The sequence below is a fragment of the Nestor notabilis genome, unplaced genomic scaffold (genome assembly GCF_000696875.1).
Source record: "Nestor notabilis isolate BGI_N333 unplaced genomic scaffold, ASM69687v1 scaffold15371, whole genome shotgun sequence".
NCBI classification, from domain to species: Eukaryota; Metazoa; Chordata; class Aves; order Psittaciformes; family Psittacidae; genus Nestor; species Nestor notabilis.
Window position 1 is genome coordinate 66,226 of NW_009915339.1, and position 25,068 is coordinate 91,293.

A 25,068-nucleotide genomic window follows, 5' to 3' on the forward strand; every position below is an offset into this window, starting at 1 on the left:
AAAATCATTTAAAAAAACCCAAACCAGTGTGTGTACAGATAAAAACGCCACACTGGCAATAAACCCAGACATGAATGGCTATAAGCAGATGTTCTTCCAAAATAAATTTGACATGTGAAGTGACAAAGTTCTGGAAAATATTCAGCATTTGATTATTACTCTGTTTAACCCAGATTAATGTGACTGAAACCCAATCTGTACAACTACAGTACCAGAGGTTACACACTGCTAACCCTGACGGGTTCTACGGAGTACATGAGCTACAGTAACAACAGCCTCTTGGTGCAGGGGTTCAGACAGAAAATGACACTTCTAATGGGCTGTTTCTTCATCAAAACAAGCAAGAGAAAGAGGTTTCTATTATAGATGAGCTTGTTCAGGGAAAATATGACTTTAATTATGTTGTGTGTTGAAAAGGCTCCTTTGAGTTATAAAGGCTTTTGTGAAAAGCCTTAAAATTCATTGCATAGTTGAAGGGGTTTAGCTGTCTATAACAATATATGTAACACAGCATAAGCAGACTGTGTTGATCAATATTAAGTTTGCAAATAGCACAGTTTAAGAAGTATTAATGTATTATGTTACTTAATTTTATCTATTTACATTTGTACAAAGTAAAGCTTTCATCTTACCCTTTTTGCATATATGAACCATTAACCCATGAAGCAATCTTTTTACATAAATATCTACAATTGTCTTCACTTCTGGTCTGAAAGAGCTTTGTATGGTTGACACTGGTGGTGGCTTGTTGCTAGTCAAATCATTCAGATTAATGTCTTGTTCTTCAGTTCAAATTTTGAAATTTTTAAACTAGAAATAAAATAGAGGAGGAGACACGAGGAACATGGACTTGGCTAAAAGATCTGGAAAAATCTCAACATATAATATACAAAAAAACCATTTCAAAATCTTTGCACTCAGGTCTATACATATTGTACAGTGGGTCACATCCCCAGTCTGTATCAATGACTAGTAAGAAGGTCTTTATATTATGTTCATTTACAACGTTCTGTCCTTCTTTCTCTGGTTTTTATTTAGTCTCACTCTCCTTATCGAGCTTCAATGTCCTTGAGGGTGTGAGAAGGAGGCCTCTCTCTCATCTCTGTTGACAGAGGAGTAGTCCTTCTGGGAGACCCGGGCCGAGGTCCCAGAGTAGAAATAAGAGGTGGAGGGGCACTGAGAGCTGCTGTGGGGGGAGTTTTGTTGAGGATGCCATTTTGGTGTCCCGTTGGGGGACTGACTCTGGGGTAGTGCATGCTAGGCAGTCCTGGCGTGATCAGGCTTGGGTGAGGCAGGTGCCCATCCAAAGCGGCGGGGTGAACTGAGTGCAGGCGTGCATGTTCATAGTCCTCTCTGAGCATGTGCAACCGCTCCCTCTCATCCAGGTGGTTGCCCCTTTCATGCTCACGTCGAGGGTCAACAGAGAGAGGGTGGTGGTGATGGTGGTGGTGATTGTAGTCATGAGGTTCCCGATCCCTGAATGACCTGTCTGCTTCATATAATCTTGGCGTTGAAAGACGATGAAGGGGGTCATTTCTTAGCAAAAAGTCTCTGCCCAGGGGGTCTCTCCGATGAATATCTAGCTCTCTGTATGGATCTCTTAAGGGATCTCTCATTGGATCCCAGTGGAAAGAAGGATACGGGAAACGTTCTCCACCAGGAATCGGGCTAATTCCCATAAAAGGGGTCATCATGCGAGTCCTATCGAGGCCGCTGATGCTGTTCATGTGATGTATACCAGTTACGCCTACAGTCATGGGCATAGACACTAAAGGACTTGGATGGACATTGGATGTGGATATAGGTGGTGGCTGATCAGATGATCTGTGAGTCTGAGGTCCCTCAGGTTGAACATCGTGGTCTTCCTTTCTCTCCTCCTTCACTTTGACTTCGTTGCTTTTCTTCGGATTATCGTACGCTGGCTCACTCTTCCTCTCAGCCTCACGGTTTGAAGTACTGTTAGGCCTGGTGCTCTCCACAACGGGGGGCCTAGCATAGGGTGAAGGAACCCTGGGCATTTGCTTAGACTCTTCCACCACTCGACTTTCATGGCTCAGGCCTTCCTTCTCCGAAATATAGTTGTCCTTCACCTTGTGCTCTTCAACATTAATTTCCTTCCGAGATTCGGAGTGATCCCTCTCTCGTTCTTTGGGTTTCTCTTTCTCTCGAACCTCGGGATTCAGATGGCTCCTGATCTGCTCATTCGAGCTGCGATTATGTCCGAGGGAGTTTACTGGATGGATAGGTGCTGGCGAAGGATGGCTGGAGTGTCTTTTCTCAATGCTCTCCCTGGAAGAAAGAGAAGTGTAAAAATGAAGGCATGAGACCCTGCAAATAAAACAAAGCATCTCTGGTGTCTGATTAATACTTGTTGCTTTGCAGAAAGCTCATAGCATGCACCATTAAATGCACTGTTCCTTTTGCACACCCGAACACCAGAAGATCATCCCATCTCTAACCTAGGCCTATTCTATTATCTTGGCCCAGAAGAAGAAGATCCCCAAAGCTGCTTTGTGAATGAGCTGACTGAGATTTCAAACACTGAAGTCCATAGAAGGCTACCAAGGGAATCTACCTCTAGTACGTGTTTCTAAGACAACAGCCTTAGCTGTTTGCAAAGAAGAGAGAGAAAAATAAAACCATACTAATTTTATCCAAAAAAGTGAGGTAATTAAATCCAAATTTCATGGTTAATAGTATTTTACCTGCTTCTTCTTTTAAGAATACTTTTGGGAAAATAGTTCAACTGACTCGAAAACATTTTTAGACCTATGTACGTTATTAATTTCTTTTCTCTGTTCTCTTCAATCTTCAAGCTTTTCAATGCACTTCTTACAGTTCAATTTACTTCTTAAGACTGAAACAAGAAATCTCTCAAGACACCAGTACTGATGCTGGCAATCCACCTCTCTGAACAGGCAGGCACTTCTCCCTTAGTGCAAGTGTTTTAATAGAGGTGGCCATCGTGCATAGCTTATGTGTTGGCTTCCTCAGCTGAGATCCGTCTACCCTACATGCCCATCATTCAGGCTTGCTCTGGAAACATCATCTCTCTGGAGTCAGCTGCTCTTCAGATTACCATGAATCAAATTCATTAGGTAAATCTCATCCCTCAGTTCCAGAGATTTTCACCTCTTGCTCATTTCAATTGATCTCTGAGCTAGAGTCTCTCCATAAAAGACAGCTGCAGATATCCAGTGCTGGACACATGCTGCTGGCTGAGCATGGAAAACCTGTTCCATGTCAGGTGTCGAACAACGTGCTGTTAAAGTCGAAAGTGAGGGATAAGCAAGCGAGGTCCCCCTGAAGTCCCCACAAGCTCCAGTTTACATGGTTTCTCTTTGGGTGCTGCAGTCTCTTCAGCAACGTGTAACCTGAACACACTTGGACGAGGACAGCGGGTTGGAACTCACTCTGGGCAAGATGAGCAATACTGGCTGGCTGAAGGGCATCTCAGAGGGTGACTCTGGAGTGGACACTTGCTGCTTCACCTGCACAATTTCTGCTTTGCTGAACTGACCTGTGTAAGATTTCTACCCGGAGGTACTTTTGGACACTGAAACTGCAGCAACTGCAGAAAAGAAAGTCTTTGAAAAGGGAACTCTCATTATTATAATCTTACCAGATGCATCTTTTACTATGTCTAGAACTGACCTGTTGAAACTGTCATTTTATGGGCCATGTCTGAGAGACCTCTGAGAGCCCAGAATGAGCCCGTTAAATGCTCCATCTTACGAATGTTTTCTGGTACCAGAACTGCCCAGACTGCACTGAGCACCAACTAACTCCTTGGTACCAGGTTCTGCTCTGACTGTGCCCTGAACAGCCTGGAAATTGTGTCCTGGCTCTCATTTCCCTCCTTTTGATTTTCATTTGACTTAACAGCTTCCAGATCTGGACACAGTGAGACCAAGTCAAGGCACTCCAATGAAAGCTTCTCAAAGTGAAGACCTGATTCTTTGACTCTGCTGGGAAAGCAGAGGCTGGACCCTGCAATACCTGGTCTTTTATTCATTGTGCCCATGGGACTAGTTCAGAGGACACCCTCAATTGCTTTATTTCACTTGGAGAGCTCATTGAGTCCTTTAACTGCTATTTAATCTCTTTTCTATGTAACTAACATATTTTAAATTATGTATAAAATTTAGAGACAATAACAGGCATTTTCTGTAACTAAAGAAAAATACATGTGCAACCAGAAGAACATATTCCTTTGCCAGTGTCATCCTATTCAATTACAGTGATGGTATTAGCTCAAGAGGCTATTGATTATGTAGCTCTCTTAAGTGAACTACATGTAGTTCAGTGGTCAGAGAGGGAATAATTTTTTATCCTCAGATTCGTCAAGGGCTCCTTAGGTCAATAATACAGGAACAGCTCTAAGCCTCTGCCTCCAAAAAGGAGAAACTTAAGATCATGTTCTCAAATGAACTTTTTATTGAGAGGTATGTTTTGAGCCTGTGCGTGCTACGCTGAAACATGCTGAGTATCTTATGACGAGTACTTTGCTTCATTTATGTTGATAAAAAGATCAATAGATTCTTGGGTGGGATTTTTTAATGCTCTGGGATTACATACACTTAAATGTCATTATTAGAATGGAACTGCTCAGTGACATCTTTTGAACAAAATACCACTGAGAAGGAACAAATCCTATTTTTCACAGCAGCTACTTTTACTGATTTTTCCCTAATGCTGGGCTGGAATAAGAGAGTTCTTAAAGCAAAATAAAAAAACCCTTTGCAGTTGCAAACCATGCTCCAGGAGAAGGTGGAGCCTGTATCGGGTCACTGCAGTGTAACTGCCCAGCCTGCTCTGCACCTAAGGGAAGGTTCATAGATTGTACTTTCGTATAATCTAAGCTATCTTGAGGGATTTACTTTACCCAATCTAGCTGGCAGGGGGCTGTGGGACAGTGGCCATGCAGCTTATCCAAGAAGACCAACCAGTGATTCACTGCACCCCACTCTAACACCAAGCTTAGATGGGGAAGAGCCAACCTAGGAGGCACTTCTGAAGCACCTGACAACAGAAGAAATCTAGATGGCCCGTTTGGGGGCTGATAAAAGTTAGACCTTTGATGACAGGATGATTTTGAGATGAAATCATACCTCTGGGCGTGATTCCCAGTTCTCTCATTTGGGCAAATTAAGGTTTTTTTTGGCAAAAACAGGTAACAAAGATTGGGACCTCAACTAGAAAGCAGGGCTACATCCACACCCTGTTGGGTGCCACTGGGTGCAAGAACAGGTATGAGAGGCTCACAAACTGCTTCAGGCATTATCTACATAGGAAGCACATCTCCAGGAAGGGATTCTCAGCATCTTCTACAGGCAACAACGTGAGCATGCTGCAAAGTAGAACTCTTCAGAACCACACAGATGGATGCGCAGCAACACTGGATCAGTGAAACCGTTACTGTACTAAAACTGGTAGCCGTAATTGTGCAGAAGTATGAAGCATGAATGATGCTCATTTGTAAGCTCTCAAATTATTGAAAATAAATATGTTCTGAGCTATGATATGGAGTTCAGGCAATGCCAAAGCAGCTTGCAAGGAATGTATTTTGGAAAGGGATTTTCTTCAGCAGGGACACTTGATAAGAAAACAACAAAACACCAACTGAAATCAGATAATTCTAAAGACTACCCGTACCATTAGTAACTAAAATGCTTTGCCATTCAAGCCAGTAAAGTTACTCACATGCTTAAGCATTTTGCAGGACAGAATCCCCAATTTGTAACAGCAATTTATTTTGAAGCATTAACACCAGACATGAAAATAATGAAGCTATGCTACCAAACAGAAAATATTCCAAATGGAAAATGTAGGTGAAAAGATCTGTAGTTTGACTTGCTCTTCACATTTCACATCAATACAGAAAAGCTCTTCAATGTATTTTTAGAATATCTAATGTGTTAGCATAACTTCTTTTAGAAAAGGCTACTAATGCCTATATTTGGGTTAGTGACAGAGAAGTCAGAAAAGCACATCTCCTAAATACTCTTTTATGGTAAAAAATTAGAAACAAAGAGCCATTATGTAGCAACATAATGTGCAAACTGAACAGGAAAGCCATTAAGCCACAACTGAAAAAGCTGAAATCAGCCTCTCCACATTTTTCAAGGAAGGCATGACACTTGCTGAATGGCAAATTCTTATAATTTGGTACTTAAATGCTAAGAGGAATTGTTACTAAGTTAACTGTAGAATGGGAACAGTCCTGACAAAAAAATATGACCAGGTTTTACTTTCCATTAACCCTTCCCAGCCTGGACATGTTAGTGTGCAAATCCATGTAAAACACTGAATAAAAGCTGTGCCTGAAGGTGTTTAACAGCAATGTGTGTGTGTGTGTGGCTTTTTGGAGGGGAATTAAGATTCATTTAGTGAACTGCATGCACTGAAACTTGCTGTGGTATTGGAACATGACATAGCTTGGGCATTTTACAGTGTTATAATTGTACAACTCCAACAGTGGTCCCTCTGGGTCAGTCAATTTTTGAAGAGGGAGGTAGTATTATTTGTTTTCCAGACAGGGTCCAATTTATGAAGTTATTTAAGTATTCCAAGATGCAGATAATACATCTGATAGACTTTACAATCCTTTTTATCATCCTGCAAGGCACCTATCTACACATTAGGTCTTTAGAAAACCTGTGACAATGTGGCCCACAAGGTAACAGTGTGTGGGTCTGATTCTATTCTCACTTGACACAGCCTGAACTCTGCTCCAGCAAAGCTCCTTCTCACGAAGTGCAGTGCAAGGGAGAAGAGAAACAGATGCAGTAGGAAACACCTCAGTTAGAAACCTGCATCATCCGTGGTGCCTTATGTTGTAGGCAACAACGGTGTCAGGTCTGCAGGTGTCCCTCTCCTGAAGCTCTGGTTTAACAATGTGCCAGGCTGGGAAGGGTTAAAAGCGGAACAGAGCCCCAAGCTTTGAACTAGACAATTCTTGGAAGTGTTCTTTCGTACCTTTCTTTGTCATCTTTACTAACAGATGAGTCTCGTTTATCTACATCTCTATCTCTGTCATGAGCTGCAGCAGATGAACTGCGCTCCAGCTCTCCTGGCTTCAGCCAGGGCGGAGGGGTCGGGAACGAAGGAGGAGTTCGGTGCAGTCGGTTCCAGGGCTCGTGAGGGTTGCTAAAGCTCTGCATACTGGGGCCATCCTTGTGGCCGAACATTGAGTTGGGTGCTGAAATGGTGAAGTGGAAAACAAAAAGGTTTAAGAAAAAGGTATGCTCTAGTGAAGGTACTTACCAAAACAACTTTTACAGCACTCAGAGTTAAAATGAATACATATTATTGGGAGCTGGAAAAGGAAAGGAAATTAACAGAGATTCATTAGAGGGTCTCATTCCTAAAAATGGGCAGCTGTTTTAATTGGAAGGGGAAATGCTGTGGATAAAATTGACAAGGGATGAAGCAGTAAGATAAAAGTGACAATGATCCTTATTCCAAATATTTTGGCGACACCAGGAAATGACCATTATACAGACTATAAATAATGGAACTTGTTGCATTTGATCCTGAACCAAAGTGAAATAATACGTGACCAAAATCATGCCAAATTGGAAGTATGAAGAAACACAGTGATTTTTAAAAGGATGATCTTTTGTGACTGGCCAAATCTAGAGAAATGTTGATGATCCTGGACAAATAAATGCAGGTTAGTGATCTTTTCCAGGCACATGTCCTGGATTACTGGTGAGAAAGGAAAAAAAAAAACAGCTAGGGATGCTGCACACATTAAACAGCTTTGAACATGCAACAGAACCATCAGAAATTATACAAACTCCTTCAACTCAAACGTTCTATATTCTTTTTTTCCCCTTTTCTTTAACTGAATGATGTAATGGTGACATTTAGCACTACGTTGAACCCAAGCTATTAAGTAAAACTAACAGAAAACAATCTATTGATGACTAAAAATTGCTGTTATTTACAAGAAAAAGGTCACTTTTCAAATTCCAATTTCTTAGTGGTATGTGGTCTAAGCAACACAGCCCCCATTGCTCAATATCCTGAGCTACACAGCAAAGAGGAATTGATAAACAAAGAGGTTACTCACTGACTGTGGGGTTCCCCAGTCCCCCGAAGGCGTTACTACCCACCGCAGTGAGGCCGCTGAAGGAAGCGGGTCGATTGAAAGGCTCTGCAAACCAAGAAAGAGCTGCAGCTTATGATGAAGCATGAGCATGTTACCCAACTGCATTACAGCATGAGAGCTCTGCCTGTGCCCATCAGCAGCTGAACATCATCCTCCCACAATGCAGCCATGATTGGGACATAAACCCCATTTTTTTGCAGACAGTATGCACGGGATCATCTTACAAGGAAAACTTCCTCTTCAAATCAAAACAAGATGTTAAAATAGAGTCAGTATTAGGGCTTGTGCTTTAGCATAAGTAGCTATTTCATTTAAAACCTGCAAACATCTCCTTTTTTATTTCCTTTTATTCCCTTCCAATTCAATTCCATGCTCTTTGTCAGGAAATGTCCCTGGCTAGCAAGACTATTATTAACTCTGGCAACTCTGTCTCCTAACACCTTCAGGCCACGTCTCCTAAACCACAGGCAGGATATAAATAAAAAGTCCTATTATACTGGTGTGTCATGCTGACCTGAACATTCTGTATTTCTCTTGATATTTGTTGCTAATACCATATGGAAAACTGGACTGAAAAGTATTGGAAGACTTTTTTTTTTCAGTAGTTAATGCATAGGTAAGTCATGGGAAGCAAATTCTCTTCCCACTTCATTTTAAGGAAGTCTAACCATTTTGATGAAACTGCTTCTGATAAATGCCAACACTGGTATTCAGGAAGACCAAACCTAGTTTTTCTATAGGCAGCTAAGGGCAGAATGATAAACCTCCAATTGTCTGCTGTATCAATTCTGTGACCCTCCCAAACCCTTCCCCATGCAAAATAAAATGCCAGCTTAGAGTCTTCACCTCAGATGCTCCCATAAGCAGCAGACCACCCTGCTACATCAGTAAGTTAGAAGGGAAATAATAACATCTGGTAACTTGGGTGGTTCTGGTTTTAAATGTGCATTTGCTAATTTTCACTAACAGATACATTTGAGGCCAGATCACAAGATTCTAAAGCTGTATTTCCCACTCACTTAAACAGAAAAGCAGACAATCTAAGTAGGAGTTAAGGAAAGAAACATCTCTATGAACTGAAGCCTTAACCTTATGGCATTTTTTCTGACTTGGTTATAAACATGGCTACAGTGAAACCTAAACCAGCCCTGTCACTCTGCTCCTCTTAACGCCCAGATATTCTCGGAAGCATTTCAAAACTGTGATGTGTATTTAGACCTCTTTGGTCTAAATTACTTAGCCTTGGGTAATGGCTAAAACATGCAACTTGTAAAGATAAAGAAGGCAGGATAGTCAAAAGAGTCTCCGCATCAGAAACCTTCAATGGTCTCGACGGTCAATGCGTGTCACTTCTGAGTTATATTCACTGCTAGTTAGTTGCAAAGAGAACGTACCTAAGTGAGCAGCTGGGTTGAGGAAGTTGCTGTGGTGAGGTGGTGGGCCGAAAGGGGTGCCAGCTGGATGACCCCCGCCTGCCAAAACAAAGCAGAAAGGGTCAATTCCTAGCAAAAGCTCCACAGGGATTCACTGTGCCCTGAGCCTGACTATCGGTTCTTGAATGGCAGCTCACGTGCACAGCAATTGCTGCACACTGGGCAGGGCTCTTGGGTCAGGATCTTATAAATATCACTGCTTTTCCAAACTGAAATTCCCAGTTAGCATACAAGGAGCAGGGGGGAAATGTTTCAGTGTGGGTAAAAACCCAAAAACGTGAAATACACCTTATTTCCAACCTGTCACCTCCGTGATGCATTAGACATCACTGTGTGAAGAAATGTTCCTCCATTTACTACCTATATGGCATTCCAGCAGGCTGGGCTTTTTCAAAAGCATAGAGAATAATTTAAAATATATTTACCAAATAGACTAACAGCCCCTGGCACATCTTCCAGAGAGTTCATAAGCCAAAGCATATGGGAAATTTCCTTTTAACATGGCAAGGATGAGCATTTTATGAGTGTGCCACAAGGAAATTTCACTTCTCAGTACTCACTGGCTGTGGAGAAGAGAGTCGAGGGCCGGGCCAGGTCATGGGGGTGGTGGATGGCTCCAAAAAGGCTGGGACCTGGTGGCCTGCTCAGGAATTCCGGTTTCAGGCCAAAGTCCAGCTTGTGCGGGTCGGACTGCATCTGTTTCTGAAATGTAAGAGAGAGCAGGATTTGGAAGAGACTGCCCTGTGCAACAGCAGTAAAAGGCACTTTCAGAATGATGTGGTTATAGCAATTTATTCATACTAACTCGTGTTTTAAGCAGAATGTTAGCTTTTGGACGCTGAGCATAGGTGCACAGCTGTTTTCCTGGAAGGCGAATCTAAGGCAGAGAGAGAAAATCTCAGGCTCCAATGCACGTTTCCACACCAATCTCAACTGTGTTTCACATATGCTCACATCCATCCCTCCAGAGCAAAGCATTTCAGCTCAGACCTGACTTAAAGAACAAACATAAAAATCTTTGAAGAGGCCTCAGAAGCTTGCTTAGCTGTAAGAACAGGGCTGTCTCAAAATAATAACAAGAAAGCTGAAGAGGAATGTTAGCTTGGATCTGATCCTGGGTGGACAGGCCTGTTACAGCTGGGTGAAAGCATCAACTGCAGCAGGGGCAGCTGCCAGCTCACCTCTTCCCCCTGCAGCAATCCCCTGCCAGACAGTGGACACCAGAACCACGGATTTAAATGTGAAGCTGCAGTCAAGACATGCTTGATGCAGTGTATCAGTGTATCTTCAGAGCCTCCCAGGCTGCAACCGAGCAAGCGAGGGGCTAAAATGAATCCAATTACAGATGAAGCATGGTTGAGTCGAAAGAACTGAAGTCCAATTCTGACTGCCTGCACTCCAAACTCAAAGCACTCCATCACTAGGGGTATTAGAAGCAGCAGGCTTCTTGGTTAAGGAAAATTTGCTGAGGTAGCTGTATTGTAAATGCTAAATGGATGAAGGATGAGCTCTTCTTCACGTCATGGACTCATTTCAGTGGCCACTACTTCAGTAGCTTTAGAGAATGAAGAGGAAAACCAAATTCCCAATTCCCTGTGCTGCCAAAACTTCCCAAACACGGCTTGCTGATTAATTGTGCAGGTCAGCTGAAAGGATTTACAAATGGGCCACACTGAACCAGTAGATCTTAACAGTCATTCTGCAGCATGTTACGCTTTATAAATCAGTGTTTAATACTGTGCCAGCTCGGAGTCCAGACCATTACAGTGATACAAATATGCATATTAAAAAGTTATGACCAAGTTAATGTGCATGCCTAGTAGCTGTTTTTCAAGTGCTAGTAACATGTCTATGTAGCTATGAGGAGAAAAAACCAACAGCAAAAATGGTTTTAGCAATGGTTTGACATAATGGTCTCCAAGAATACTGAAATGGGAAAGATGGCCAAGTGAAGGTCATGCTTTTAAAGGAAGTAAAGTTTAGAAACATGCCTCCTTTGAAGCTTGAGTGCCAGATTTTTACACTGTGAATGGACCTTATCACTCTCTACAACTACCTGACAGGAGGTTGTAGTGAGGTGGGCGTCAGTCTCTTCTCCCAAGTAACAAGCGATAAGACAAGAGGAAATGGCCTTGAGCTGTGCCAGGGGAGGTTTAGACTGGATATTAGGGACAATTTCTTCACAGAGAGGGTGCTCAGGCATTGGAACAGGCTGCCCAGGGCAGTGCTGGAGTCACTGTCCCTGGAATCATTCACAAACCATGTAGATGAGCCCTCAGTGACATGGGTTATTGGTGGCCCTTGCTCCTGTGTGGGAGTCTGACAGCCCATGGGGACATCAGCCAACTTGCCTTACTGACTGCAGACCATACCTAATGTTCTGACTGAACTGAGATAGTGAAATACATTTCCCAGTTACTCTTGAAATTATTATCATGCACAGCTTCAAAAAGTCAAGAAACATCCTTTCCTGTACTTCTGGGCTTTATTCCTATTTTTTAACATGCAAAATAGAAAAGCATTAGGTAAAAGAAATGGCTGCATGAAAATGGCATTTACGGTAAGTAATAAATACATGGGTATGACCTCTCTCTGAATATCAAATCAAGGAAGAATCAAAGGACATAGATAGCATGGGAATAATAATTTCATTTCAAGAAAATACCTTTTCAATAAAATAAGAAAAAGGACATATAACACTCGAGGTCTATAATCTTGTCTTTTTTGATAATGGGAAGATGAATGAAGATCACTAGCAGGGGAAACATAAGGAAGCAGAGAAGAGAGATATGTCTACTGCAGCAAATTAACCTGTCAACCTTGTTTAAAAGGGTTATTTTTAAACTCTATTAGCTGCAGGTTTTAGTAGCTGTTCAACATCTTCATATTGTTATAGCACTACCTCATACAATTCAACTGCATACACAGACTGCAAAGTGTAATGGACTCCATGTTTACTGTACTTCCCAACACAAGCTATGGACTCCTGAAGTACACGGATGAACAGCAAAGAGCACCAGCCTTCCCTGACCTACTGAACAACTGCAGGAGCAACACAGAATTTTCACTGACAAGTACAGTGAAAGTATTGTAAAGAGAAAGAAATCTTCTTCACAGAGTCCATGCACCATGAAAATGCAGTTGAAGTAAGGCTGGAAATACCCTAACTATTAGAAGAATAAATTATTTGCTTTTCTCTGACCTCTGTTTCAGCAGAGCCTGAACTGGCCACGGCCTTACCCTTGAATTCTCAGAGCATGTATAACAAAGAAAAGTGCAATGAGAGTGTCTGGATAACATTACCCCATCCGAGAGGCTGTGTCTGCCTGACCAGCCCAGACACGCAGAGGTCCCAACCTCCAGCTACAAGAGAACTTGGGAAAAAGGCTGATGGAAGTCTGTGTGCCCACACTGGATGAAGCATCTTAAGGAAAGCAGGAATCTTCCTGTACCGCCTTCTGTCTGTGTACACTAATAAGAGGAATGGAATACAGGTGCTAGCTACTCCAGGCTTAAAAAAAGCCAATCTTGCTACATTTGTGTCCTCAGCCATGAACAGAAGCAATATTGTAGCTCAAAGGCACATACATTTATCTCTTTCTAGCTACGAACCCGTGATTGTCACCTAAGGTCTGGTGTCCTTGCTCCAAGCTACCACAGACATTCCTTTGAGGCTTCAATTCTGAGATGCCACCTCTATGAAGTGGAGTGTTACACTGTCATGCTACATATGGTTACTTTAACAAGGCATTAGCCATGGCACAGAACTGCTGACAGAGAGAGGCAAACTCTTCCTCACACAGGTTTGCCCTGTGCACCTCATGTGAAATTCAGGCATGCCCGGAGCACTGACCTTGACTTTCTGTTGGTGATGGTATATCTGCCAGGCGATGTGGACATGCATAGCGCACCACTTTCCAGGTTTCTGGAAAAAACAAAGGGATACAACATGAATCAGTACCCTTCAAGAACTTTATGATGCTTTTATTCTAGTTCTAGCAGCTATTGGCATCTCTCAGCACAGTCTGGTTTGGTCTAGAGGATTCTCCACGCCAAGACAATGGAAGCACAAGGTTTCATTCAGTCCCTCTCTGTCCTCTTGGGAAACCAGGCATGCAAAGAATTTGTCCCTTCCTAAGCAGTTTATCTGGATATCCAGGAATGCTCCTGGTTTCTCTCCTCTCCGAATAAACTCATGCTCGTGTTTTACCCGCTCTTGTAATCTTCTGATGCCACTGGCTGAGAATGCAGCTTGTGTTGCTGAAATCAATGAAACCGTCTCCCAATTAGCAGCTGCTGTGCATGGCTGGGTTGCTTCATAACTGTACAGGGAGTTCACTTCCCAAAGCGCAGCTGTTCCAAGACCAGCTTTCCCACCAAAAGGTGAAAATGGAAGTGCTTTCAAACATCATTCCGGGTTTCAAAATGAATCTGACTCCCTCTGGATGAAGTCCTTTCCAATCCAAACCAGTCTGTAATTCTATGACAGGGGATCCCTGCCAAGGTAGTTCTCTAGGATTTGGCTCAGGAGACCTTCTAAGCCAGCACAATAGGACAGTTGTCAATATTTAACCTCTAGCACTCATGGAAGGGGTTGCATGAGAAGAACAAAAACCAACTTTGTGCCTTTTCCTCAAGTGACCAGAAGATGCGTAAGAAGGACTGACCACGCTCCTCAGCAAACGGGGTGTAAAGCACCGAGCTGGAACACAGCATGGCTCTGTAATGAGTTTGCTGCTCTAACCCAGTGGGGACTGAGATGAGCTTGACAAACTGTATCACAAGAAGATTTCTTACCCTCAGCATGGGCCTGAACGGATCTGTCAACTGTGAAGAAGAAATGACAGCTTGGTTACATGCCTGTCACTCAAACAATCGCTCTAATTAACAAATTTGTATTGCTTCATTAAGAGATGAAATTAAAATGTTATCATTTTACTTTCAAATGAAGCCCTTTCGGATAATAATTAGTCCTCAGCCTCCGTATCTGAGCCGCTCTCCCTCCCCCCATGGCTGTTGTACCCAAGTGTTGACAAGCAACTAAACAAGCCTCACACAGAGCACACTGTCCTCTGGCATCACCAGTAATTTGTTGATTTACTGCTACAGAAACGGGTGGATAACTGCTCGGAAGAACAACGCAGAGCTATCCTTTGGGCAGACTTCTGCTCTCATCTTTGAGCTGCTTGCCTTGCAAGAAGACTGGAGAGCGGACAGGGCCCTTCTTCACAGGCTTGAGCCCATGAGGTGTGTTGGAATGGGCTGGAATGTATTTCAGATGTGCCCCTGCAAAGCGGGGACTGTCTGCTCAGTATCTATGGCATTGGCTCCTGGCTTGTACCTTCAAACAGCCCTTCCTGAGTGCTTGCCTGCTGCATTCTCTATCACAAAAGGGCTTTGCCTTAAGTATTTTTCACAGTGCAACAGATGCTGGTAAAGAGAGGCTGTACAAACCCCCAATTTTCTCATTATTATTCTTTTGTGTAGCCTGTTTTTGGGGGCTAAATAATTTTCTTCTCCCTTTTTGCTCATATTTCACCAATTAATGCTGGAAAATCAATTCAATTTATTGGGTATTTCTCATTTCTTTTGGATTTTCTTTATTGAAATGCAATACTAAAGCAGATTTACAGGGGTACGAAGTACTTTGCAGATGCAGTGATGGCTTCATACATCATCTTGAAATAATCGAAACTATACTACCAGTTGCAAGGGAGTAGAAACCTCAATGACTTAATGATGGGAGGCTCTAGTTATCTTTTCAATTAGATAGAACAAATGGAAACAAAAAATTGGGTTTTTTTAGTATGAAGTACAACAACAGCACCAATTCAGAGCAAATCAAAGTACTGGAACTTGGCATTACCCAAAGAAAATAGCTCTGCTGTGCTTCAAAGTTCAGCCATAGCACAAGAGGGATTTTTAGGGAGAGCTTCCCATAGCTTTTGTCAGAGTTCTGCTAAAAATACAAGCGCATGATGTTCCTCCTCACAAACAATGTATGTTCAGTCAAACACGCAAACAACCCACGGGCATTCACAAAGAGCAGAAAGAAGCTGAGGCCAAGCGCTGAGACAATAAATGCTGTTCACATAGGCTGGAACCTGAAAATCCAGAGGCACCAAGTGATCAATAAAGTGCATCCGCATTTCACTGGTGCAATCAATGATACAGTAACCAAGGGAATAACTGTCGTTACCCACATTCAAAACAATTACAGAGTACAAACATAAATCCTGAAGAGGTTTGTACATTCCTCTGTTGGACTTTCATGCCTTTACCCCTGGGCTTGGGAGGGTGCCTGCTGACAGCACGGAAAGAGCTCTTCCACTGCAGAGCATCTACTGGCTTTTGCTAGTGATGAACAAAAGATCCGGATTTCAATTGTTCTTATAAAACTTCTCTAGTTCTCAGTGACTTAAACAGCTCAGGCCAAGCTTTAGCTTTAGGATGTTAGTTTGGACGTATTGAGGATGGCAGCTCTAGCATTCAAGGCTTTCAGGAGGAAAAGCTTTACTTGAGAAAAACATAACATTTTATACAGACCCGTGGATCTTTCTGCAGAAGGGTATGTGGGACAGTTCCAGGTCTGGCTGCAACATCAATAGGATTGGAAGTCTAGAAATACCACAAGGAAAGACAGCATTAATGAGCAATTGCATTTGCCTGAGCAATGAAGGTAAACTTTTGAAAGAGGTAACCATTATAATTCACTTAATATTATTATCTCAATTTTCAAACTTTCACTGTCCACCAACTTCCCATTATTTTAGTCCAAAACACATGAGGGAACAGCAACTGTTTACACTGGAAAATCCACTGTCAAAAACCTGATTAGCAGCATATTTATGGTATGGCATCTAAGGCAGTATTCGGAGGACCAACTTGTGCTCTGCTCCTTATGGATACAGCACTGGAAGTGGCTAAAGCTGCTAACCTGACTGCCAGCGCACAAAGCATCAGTCATTCTCCTTAGTCACTGTGCAAGGGTCTGAGCTCCATCCGCAATGAACTGTTACCATACAGAGAGCAGGAAAAAGCAACATCCAGTTGACAAAAATGAAAGCTTTTCCCATGATTTGAATGTAAATATTCAGCTAATATAACAAAATGCAGCTTTGTGGGGAAAAAATCAACCAAAACCCTACATTTAGACAGAGCTTCTTCCTACATTAAAATGAAGAAAAAAAGAAATCAGCTCCAGTATAACTAACAATTAAGTAACAGAGTTGTTAACAGTCTGATTACCATACATACGAAGAATTCCACTAATGAACTGCAATTTACATATTCAGTCATTACAGTGGATGGGCCAATTTAAGAAAGAAGGTGTCTTCTCTGCAGAAATTTCAGTCCTTGATTTCAGTCTTTAGTTGCAAAGACTACAGACGACAGAGTATGATTTCCTCCCACTTATAAATCAAGAGTGACTTCATGAAAACAAAAGGGAAAAAAACCCAAGCTCATCACATTTATCTATCCCAGCTACCACAAATGAGAGGAGAACTAAATCAGTGTCTTGCATTGTGGTGGAGCTGTGAGATAATTATGGAAATGAGTAAACAATAATGATCATGAGTTCTTAAAATCTTGATTATTACATGATCTTACATTAATGCACACTGAGAACTAATTATATTGCTTCTAAAGTTAACTATGCCATTCTGGAGAATTATTTTAAATGTATGTAGATATATTGAGCAGCTCTGCTCTGCAGCCAGGCTGAGAGAGCTGGGCTGGGTCAGCCTGGAGAAGGCTCCTTAAGGGGAGACCTTAGAGCAGCTCCAGAGCCTGAAGGGGCTACAGGAAACCTGGAGAGGGGCTTTGAACAAGGGATGGAGGGACAGGACAAGAGGAATGGCTTGAACCTGCCAGAGGGGAGACTGAGATGAGCTCTGAGGCAGAAGGTCTTCCCTGTGAGGGTGCTGAGGCGCTGGCACAGGGTGCCCAGAGAAGCTGTGGCTGCCCCATCCCTGGCAGTGTTCAAGGCCAGGTTGGACACAGGGGCTGGGAGCAACCTGCTCTAGTGGAAAGTGTCCCTGCCCGTGGCAGGGGGTTGGAACTGGATGAGCTTTAATGTCCCATCCAACCCAAACCAGTCTGGGATTCTATGATTCAAAGTATCTGAATCTAATGAGAAACAACGTCTCTTTGTAGTAAATTTGGGAAAAGCCAGTGTGTCCTCTGTGGAATTAGGCTGTAACTCAAGATCTCCACTGCTCCAGAATCTGAACCACATGCTAACCCTGAACCTAACCCAGCTCACACCACCCGTGTGTTTGAGCAGTAACAGCTACACCAGTAATTCCTTTCTTACCTTGGGTTGAAATGCTCCCTGTAGCGAGCCAAAGGGGCCGGTTGGAGGAATCATGGGAGGAATACCTGATACAGCTGGAGGATAGGAGTGAAACAGCTGGAACAAAAAGACAGAAGAACATAAATACAAGCACATGTCAAAAGGACCCCAGGAGTTTGAACAAGACAGGGAAAGCATTCGTGCATAATATTAGGGAAAATGGTACATGGAGAAAACCGAGAAGCATTGAAGAGTGATCTCATTGTAACAATGTTAGTTAAAGCAGTCAATGAAATGTTGACAAATGTCATGATGTTTAGAGCTTAAAAGCAGTTCCAAACTCATAAAGCCAGCAACCTGCTCCCTGGATTAGGCCATCATAGCATAAGAGAGACTTTTTTCATTCAATTATTAATTCTTAAATTGGGTAGAGGTTTTAAATGGCTTCAGTTTGCAAGCCAGTTCAAGAGAAAAGGCAGAACACTGAGCCAAGGAAGACTCAGAAATCTAGTGTTCAGTGGAAGAAAACCCTGATGAGTTCTAGGACATTGTATCATTAAAACTCCATTAGTATGTTAGGAATTTAATAGTATCTGTAGGAAATGAGGAAAACACGCACAATTCATACTTCATTAGCCTGTCTGAGAGGATATCCTGCCACAGCTAAGATTAACAGAGACCATCTGACTTGTTTAAATTATTATTTAAACAAAATATTAAGGCAGGTACTCCTCCCACCCCCCAAATTTAGGATACTTTCTTATCAAGACAGACTACTAAGCATAAAGCAGCGCACATCTCTGCTGACCTCTCTGATCCCAATATATCTGTTCTAAGAGAATTTAGACAAAAACCCAACCAGCTGTTCTGTACTAATGCAGAAAAACACCAGGGAAACAAACAAATAAACCTGAACATCAAATCTTATCTTGTCCCTGTGGTCTGGCTGCGAATCTTTACTCATGGTGTAATACGGTGAACTCGCCCAATTCCATGGAAAATGCTGAGGTTATACACAAAACTGCTGTCTTGGGGGCTCAAAGCATCACACTCCAAAGATGTTCTCACTGTGAAGGCTCAGGATCTAAGAGGGGACAGCTGCTAACTCCACTGGTATTGCCAACCAAAAACCTAATGGGGTTGTCTGGCTGATGAAAATTCACCTCAGAACACAGCTGACCAAAGAGCAATCTACTGTAGGCTACTTTTAAGATCAAAATAAATGAGTTAATGGCCAACTGAACAGAAGCAGGACTGGGCAAAGTAAAAGACTGGCCATGTGGAGTGGGCAAACGCTGGGAAAATCACATCCCAGGGTAAATCAGTATCATAAAGGTTTGATGAATTTGTTTATGCCAGGCTTTTCCTGAACATTTTTCCTTCTACTTGCTTATCTTGCGAGCTCATATTCACATTATAGTTACTGAAAGCTGAGAAAATATTTCAGTATTTTAGAGGTACCAAAAGATTTTTTGCTGTTTAAAAGCACGGTATCGAGCCTCCTTCCATTCACATTTCTATTGTTGTTCCTAATTCTTTTTAATTTGGACCTGCTCCATTCAATGATGCAGAAAACATTTTGAGATTAGTTGATACTGAACTGTAGGCATTTGAGAAATCATTAAGAGACACATGTCCTCATTTACAATAACTTTTAATGAGTAAAATATGCTATAAATCCTCCAGATCTTCTACATGTAATTCTGTGTGTAATGGACTAATTCCAAACAATGGGAAGAGACCTAACACTGAATATTTTATTGGGTATGACAAATAATAAGGAATGCTCTCCTTGGAGTTTTATAAAAACAAGTAAGTTCATCAAATGTGACCCTTCCTCAAGGTCAGAATTATTAATAAAATATAAATATGTGATCTCCAGAATCCCTTTGTATCCGCTCAATTCCTCCAACTTTCCAAAGACATCTTCCATAGGCAATGTTCCCTTTCTCCCCAGCAGCCCTTCTTCTTTGAGCAGCATTTTCCCCTTCTAGCTTTCTTCAGGGCACAATGTAGTAACCACAGCTTTCCTGTGGCTGGGTGCATTGTAATGTCAAACTACACCTGGCATCAACTATAGGTAAAAGTAACGCCTCACGGTGCTACAGTAAGTCGTTGTACTGTCCGCCCCCATCTCCGAAAAACAACTGAGAATCAAAGATACCAAGAAAGAAAACTGGTTTAAAACTCTACAGCAGCTTCTATGCGAGCTGCATTCCCTGTTCTGAAGTAGATTGATTTTAACCCTGAAACAGACCTTGTTCTGCAAAGTTCACTTACAAGCTTTAAAGACATTGCCAGATTTTTTAAGGTGTCTGAATTCGTGGTGTGGATGCCACTGAAAGTATGATTTTTGGTACTGCAGCTGCTTAAGATGCTGCTGCAAGCAGTTCCTCTGTTACCTATCAAATCTGTAGTCATACCAGAAGAGATTACTGACATAACCTGGCTAGTATGTCTCTGCTGTAGTTTAAGACAGACTTAATCCAAGATGATCTGTAGCCATCACGTTGATCTGCTATTAGCTTGCTACACAGCCAACAGATGCAACAGTGATTATTTTGCAAGGACAAACCTTTCCTGAAGGAAAGGCAAGGGAGGCACCAGATCTCTGCCAAGTTCAAGAGCATGGCTCACTGGCTAATAAAGAATAACATGACGCCTTTCCTAGCTTTAAAGGGGGCAATACCGTGACCTTTACAATTCAGGTAGCTGCCAGATTTGTAAGAGATTCTGTCACTGAATGTGAAAAGCATATACAGTCAGAGACTTCAGCAATGTTTCCTGTATTTCATGTCAATGTCTGTGCTTCATTTGTCTAAAATCCATCTACCTATTTCCCGTGACCGTGTTCTTGCTTCAATCAACATGCCACACGGATGGTAATATATCTTTTGAATCCATGTAAAGCTCAGCAAGTAAGTTTGCAGTTTTGCAAACAATGATGCAAATGAGCAGCATTACCCTTTTGAGCAAAGGTGATTAGCACAGACTTAAATGTTTGCCTAATACTCCTGGAGCTCTGATCCTGCAAACACTCAACACAGTTAAAGTTACTCAAATGAGGTATCAGAAATTAATAGGACTATTCACATTTACTACAGGGATGAGTTTTTAGCAGGAACTGTGTTTAATCAGGACAGCAGAAAGCATCACACTATCGTCTTAACCAGTTTTTTTTGCCCAGTTCCACTTCTAAGCAAAACCAACACATAAAGCCAAGTGCTTTGCAGATTTCTGAGTGCTGATGCAGTACTCCTTCTCTCATCAAAATATCACCATTGGATTTACAAATTCTTGTCATATGCAACCAGATCCCTGCCTCTGCCAATCATATGAAGGAAATGCAACCCATATTTCAGCAGCAAATCAATCAGTAGATTCAAACTCTTAAGAGTAGAAGCTTGGCAATTAACTGGAATATTAAAAATCAGTTCATCTCAATACATAACATTTTTGGTAGCTCTTAGGAAACTTGTCTAGTGCTTAGCTTGATTTATGTTGCTTTGATCAAATAGGGCTTTCAGAACATAAGCCAGTGGATCAGATGTGCCTCTGAAATCTGAAGAATAAGACAAGTTTTCAGATTTTATAAAACAAAATATGATATATTAGGAAAACTATTAGATTACCTATCCCTGAAGGATTTGTATGATAGTTTGTCATTTCATTTCAAGTTTCCTAGGAAAAAGATCAGTCTAAGGGTTTGTGGCACAACTGAAACATCGTGATGAAACTACTGCTGTCTCCTGCTTCATGTAACAGTCAGCTCTTCTGCCTCATTTTTTTCATAACAAACCTGTCTTCAAATGGTGTATGAGCAAGAGATCTTTTGATTGGAAAAGCTGATACTGCATCTTTATCAGAAACAAGCACCATGAATGCAAGCCTTCAAAAGCCAAAGCGACCAAGAACAGTAATGGTAAATCCTGGAGTGATGATTAGGGAGATTCGACACTGTGCTGCTGACTGAGTGGTGATCCCAACCCACCACAGAAAAGCAGTTAAGTCAGTTTTAAACAGAGTAATAAAACTCACACTGTGACGGTAGAAGGGGTCAACTTTTGTAGGGTATTTGTCAAACTGCAAAGGGATCAAAGCACAAACTAGTTACTTTATATTTCCTTGCTTTACTTCTGTTGGTAAAATAGAAGACTATTTCTCTATTTGGCAACCAACAGAGTGGAAAAAATATGCAGAAAAGTTAAGTTTCCAATGAAACTGTTGGGGATGTTTCTTTCTTCAAAGTAAACCGAGGTCTTTATGAGACAAGGGAGAAGGAGGAAGCACCAGAGTGCACCACTCTAAGCTCTGGCAAGCCCCACGCATGAGTGCTCCTTCAGCCCCTGTGCTGCCCCCTGAACCTACCGTGAGGAAGGGACAGCCCTTCTCCTGCCCAACCACACCTGGGCAGCAGCGTCCTCCTGCCCCAACAACCTGGCAAATCTGAAACGTTTGTAATAAAGAATAGAGTTGTGCTCTACTTATCCTCACATTTCTGCCTGGGGTACGCACCATGGGCGGTGCTGGCGTCGGCATGATGGCAGTGGGTGGGATGGCGTGCGGGAAAGGCGTGAAGGTGTGCTGGTGCGTGTGTTGGTGTGTGTGCTGGTGCTGATGCTGGTGCTGGTGGAACTCGGTCCTCAGGTACGGTGGTGGGCCCAGCGACGCCCCGCGGTCTGCGCTCTGCGAGGCCAGAAAGCGCGTGTTTAGTTCCTGACGGAGGAGATCTTGTTCTGGAATACAAACAGTAAAACAACCTCCATGTGAGGGCCTCTCCCAGACCTCATGCCACTTACTGTTTGCTGGCTGCAGTAGCAACGTTGTATATAAAGCTTCCTGGTGGTAAATTATGCCACTGTTGGCATAGTTCTAAATAGGTGAGGAGCTTGAGTGAGTAAACATCAAGTGGCTACTGCTAATGGACACAAAATGATGTTACTCAGATGCTGATAATGCTCCGTTTTCTTCCCCCAGTTCCCTTTCAGTGACCTGGGAGGAGCAGACATGTTACATCTCCCACAATCAAAGTTCAAAAGAGCACAATTTTCTCCACTGATAAAAACCTCCACATCTCACCCCCAGATCCTGTATGTATATGAGCTCAGGACCACTGTGTGCACAGCCACAGGAGACCTTCCCTCTAGGCAGGGAAGCGATGCTAAGTGCAGACCGCAACTGCAGTGAAGAAGTTCACCAGGGGACTTACAGATCCTCTGTGGGCACATTATGAACTCTAGTGTGTTTTTACCACGGGGAGAAAGAAAACAGACATGGAAACACCACAGCCCTCCAAAAATATTAATTCCCAGGGCAGAAGAAATGTCACTGGGTATGTGCAGGTGTTCTTTAGCTTTGATATCTCTCCAAATCATTCAGCAACGGGTACAGCCTCCACCCAACCAACTGCCCTCTCCAAAAGGCCCAAACCGAATTATTCTGGCTAAACCCAGAGAACAGGTTTCTGCCTGCCTCTCACCTGAGTAAGTGCTCCCAGCTGGGTGTCCTGGAACCTGCAGCGTCCCTGACGTCAGTGGCGGTGGAGGAGGCAGGGCCGTAGGAGGGGCAAACATATTGGGGTGATGTGGGTGCGCGGGGGGCTGCAGGGCGGGCGTGAAGGTGTGCAGGGGGCTGTGGCTGGGCAGAGACAGGGGGAACGGTGATGCTGAGGGGTGGTGGGAGATGTGAGGAGGAGGGGCCTGAGTCTTGGCAGGAGTGCTGCTTCTGCTGCTGCTGTTAATGAGAGGAAAAACAATTAAGCGTTGTATGGAAGAGGGAAAAGCTCCAAACATACACATATATAACCCCACCAGGCTATGCCCAGCTCACGTTAACACGTTACTAATATAAGTTATATATTACAAATGCAAGCTGCTCTTCTACTTTTCTAGCAATACCACTGAGATACTCCTTTCTCCAACCATCTGCTTTTACTTCCTATGGTCTCTCCACACCAAAACCCGAGACACACTCTCCCCCACTGTAAGAGGTTGATATTCTGTCCTCCACCAACACAGGAATGACACACAAAGGAGTAATCAGCCCTCTGCATTCATTACTTAATTATCAGGTCCTTTCTACATGACTGATTCTGATTCATGTTTTCAGGCAAATGAAGCTCAAAATCAGTGATCACTGCATTAATAAAGGTTTAATTTTTTTTCCCTATGACTTAGTAAGATGAAAGGCTGCAGAAAATGTGAAACGAAGCTGAGAAGGCAACCATGGATACAAGCTTCTTGTGCAGTTAATGCCTCTCTACCCCCACAATAGACAGAGATAAGACAAGTCAGAAAAGTATTTGTGATTACACTGGTTGCAATTCTTCAGTTTCATATCCTACTAATGAGTACTGAAAATATATTCACCTAGGGCTTAATTCGACTTGTCATTATTTCAAGTAACAACATGCTGCTATTGCAGTGATTTTGAAAGACAAGCAATACCAACTTGGTTAAAAATAAATCAAAGTCTTAAACACCTCCCAGTCTTCAGTGAAACCATGAAGCAACCATAATGCTGGTTCACCAGGTTTTGAGGGACACCAACTGCCTGCTGGATTGGGGAAAGACAACCTCGTGCTGACAGCATTATCTTGGAGTATGGGAAAGCTGCGGTCCACCCTCACAGACATCACGGGCTCCTGTGAACATGTTGCTTTAGTCTCTCTATTCGACTTTGTCAACCCCTGCTAGACATAAACCCTTTATAAAAGCTGAGGTTTATCCCACTGCAGCCACATGAAGAGAAAAATGCTGGAGAATGCAAAGGGTCAGCAGTGAGGAAAAAAATTCAGCTTTAAAGTCATTGGGGTGAGATGGCCTGTGCTAGGCTGTCACCAGGCCAACAGCAGCTGTACCATGCTTCTCACTCCAGGGCATGTCAGTACTTGGAGAAATGGCAGTGTTCAAGGCCAATTTGGAAGGGTCTTTGAACAACCTGCTCTAGTGGAAGGTGTCCCTGCCCATGGCGGGGAGTTGGAACTGAATGATCTTAAGGTCCTTTCCAACCCAAACCACTCTATGATTCTGTGATTACCACCAAGCACCAAAACACGACGGGGCACTAGCACGCACGCGGTTCTGTTCACCTACCTTAAGCTGTTGAGGCTTAAACTGCTGCTGTTATAGGCAGAGAGTGGCTGCGAGAGGCTCTGCGAGGCCGGATGCGGCTGCACCGGGGGCAGGTTGGGGTGTGCCGGCTGCACCGGTGACTGCGGCCGC

At 42.8% G+C, this 25,068-nt stretch overlaps 1 protein-coding gene across 1 annotated transcript; it reads right to left on the bottom strand.

Moving 5' to 3' along the window:
* Window positions 1-517: 517 nt before the first annotated feature.
* Window positions 518-25,064, bottom strand: AUTS2 (autism susceptibility candidate 2; the record flags this gene model as incomplete). The annotated part of the gene is made up of 13 exons (XM_010024100.1): window positions 518-2,289; window positions 6,979-7,201; window positions 8,078-8,161; window positions 9,511-9,588; window positions 10,110-10,251; window positions 13,403-13,474; window positions 14,347-14,376; window positions 16,096-16,167; window positions 17,867-17,962; window positions 21,884-21,928; window positions 22,361-22,581; window positions 23,325-23,578; window positions 24,940-25,064. Coding segments are annotated over 13 exons (2,682 nt in total), but the record flags the coding sequence as incomplete, so codon positions are not given.
* Between the last annotated feature and the right edge of the window lie 4 nt (window positions 25,065-25,068).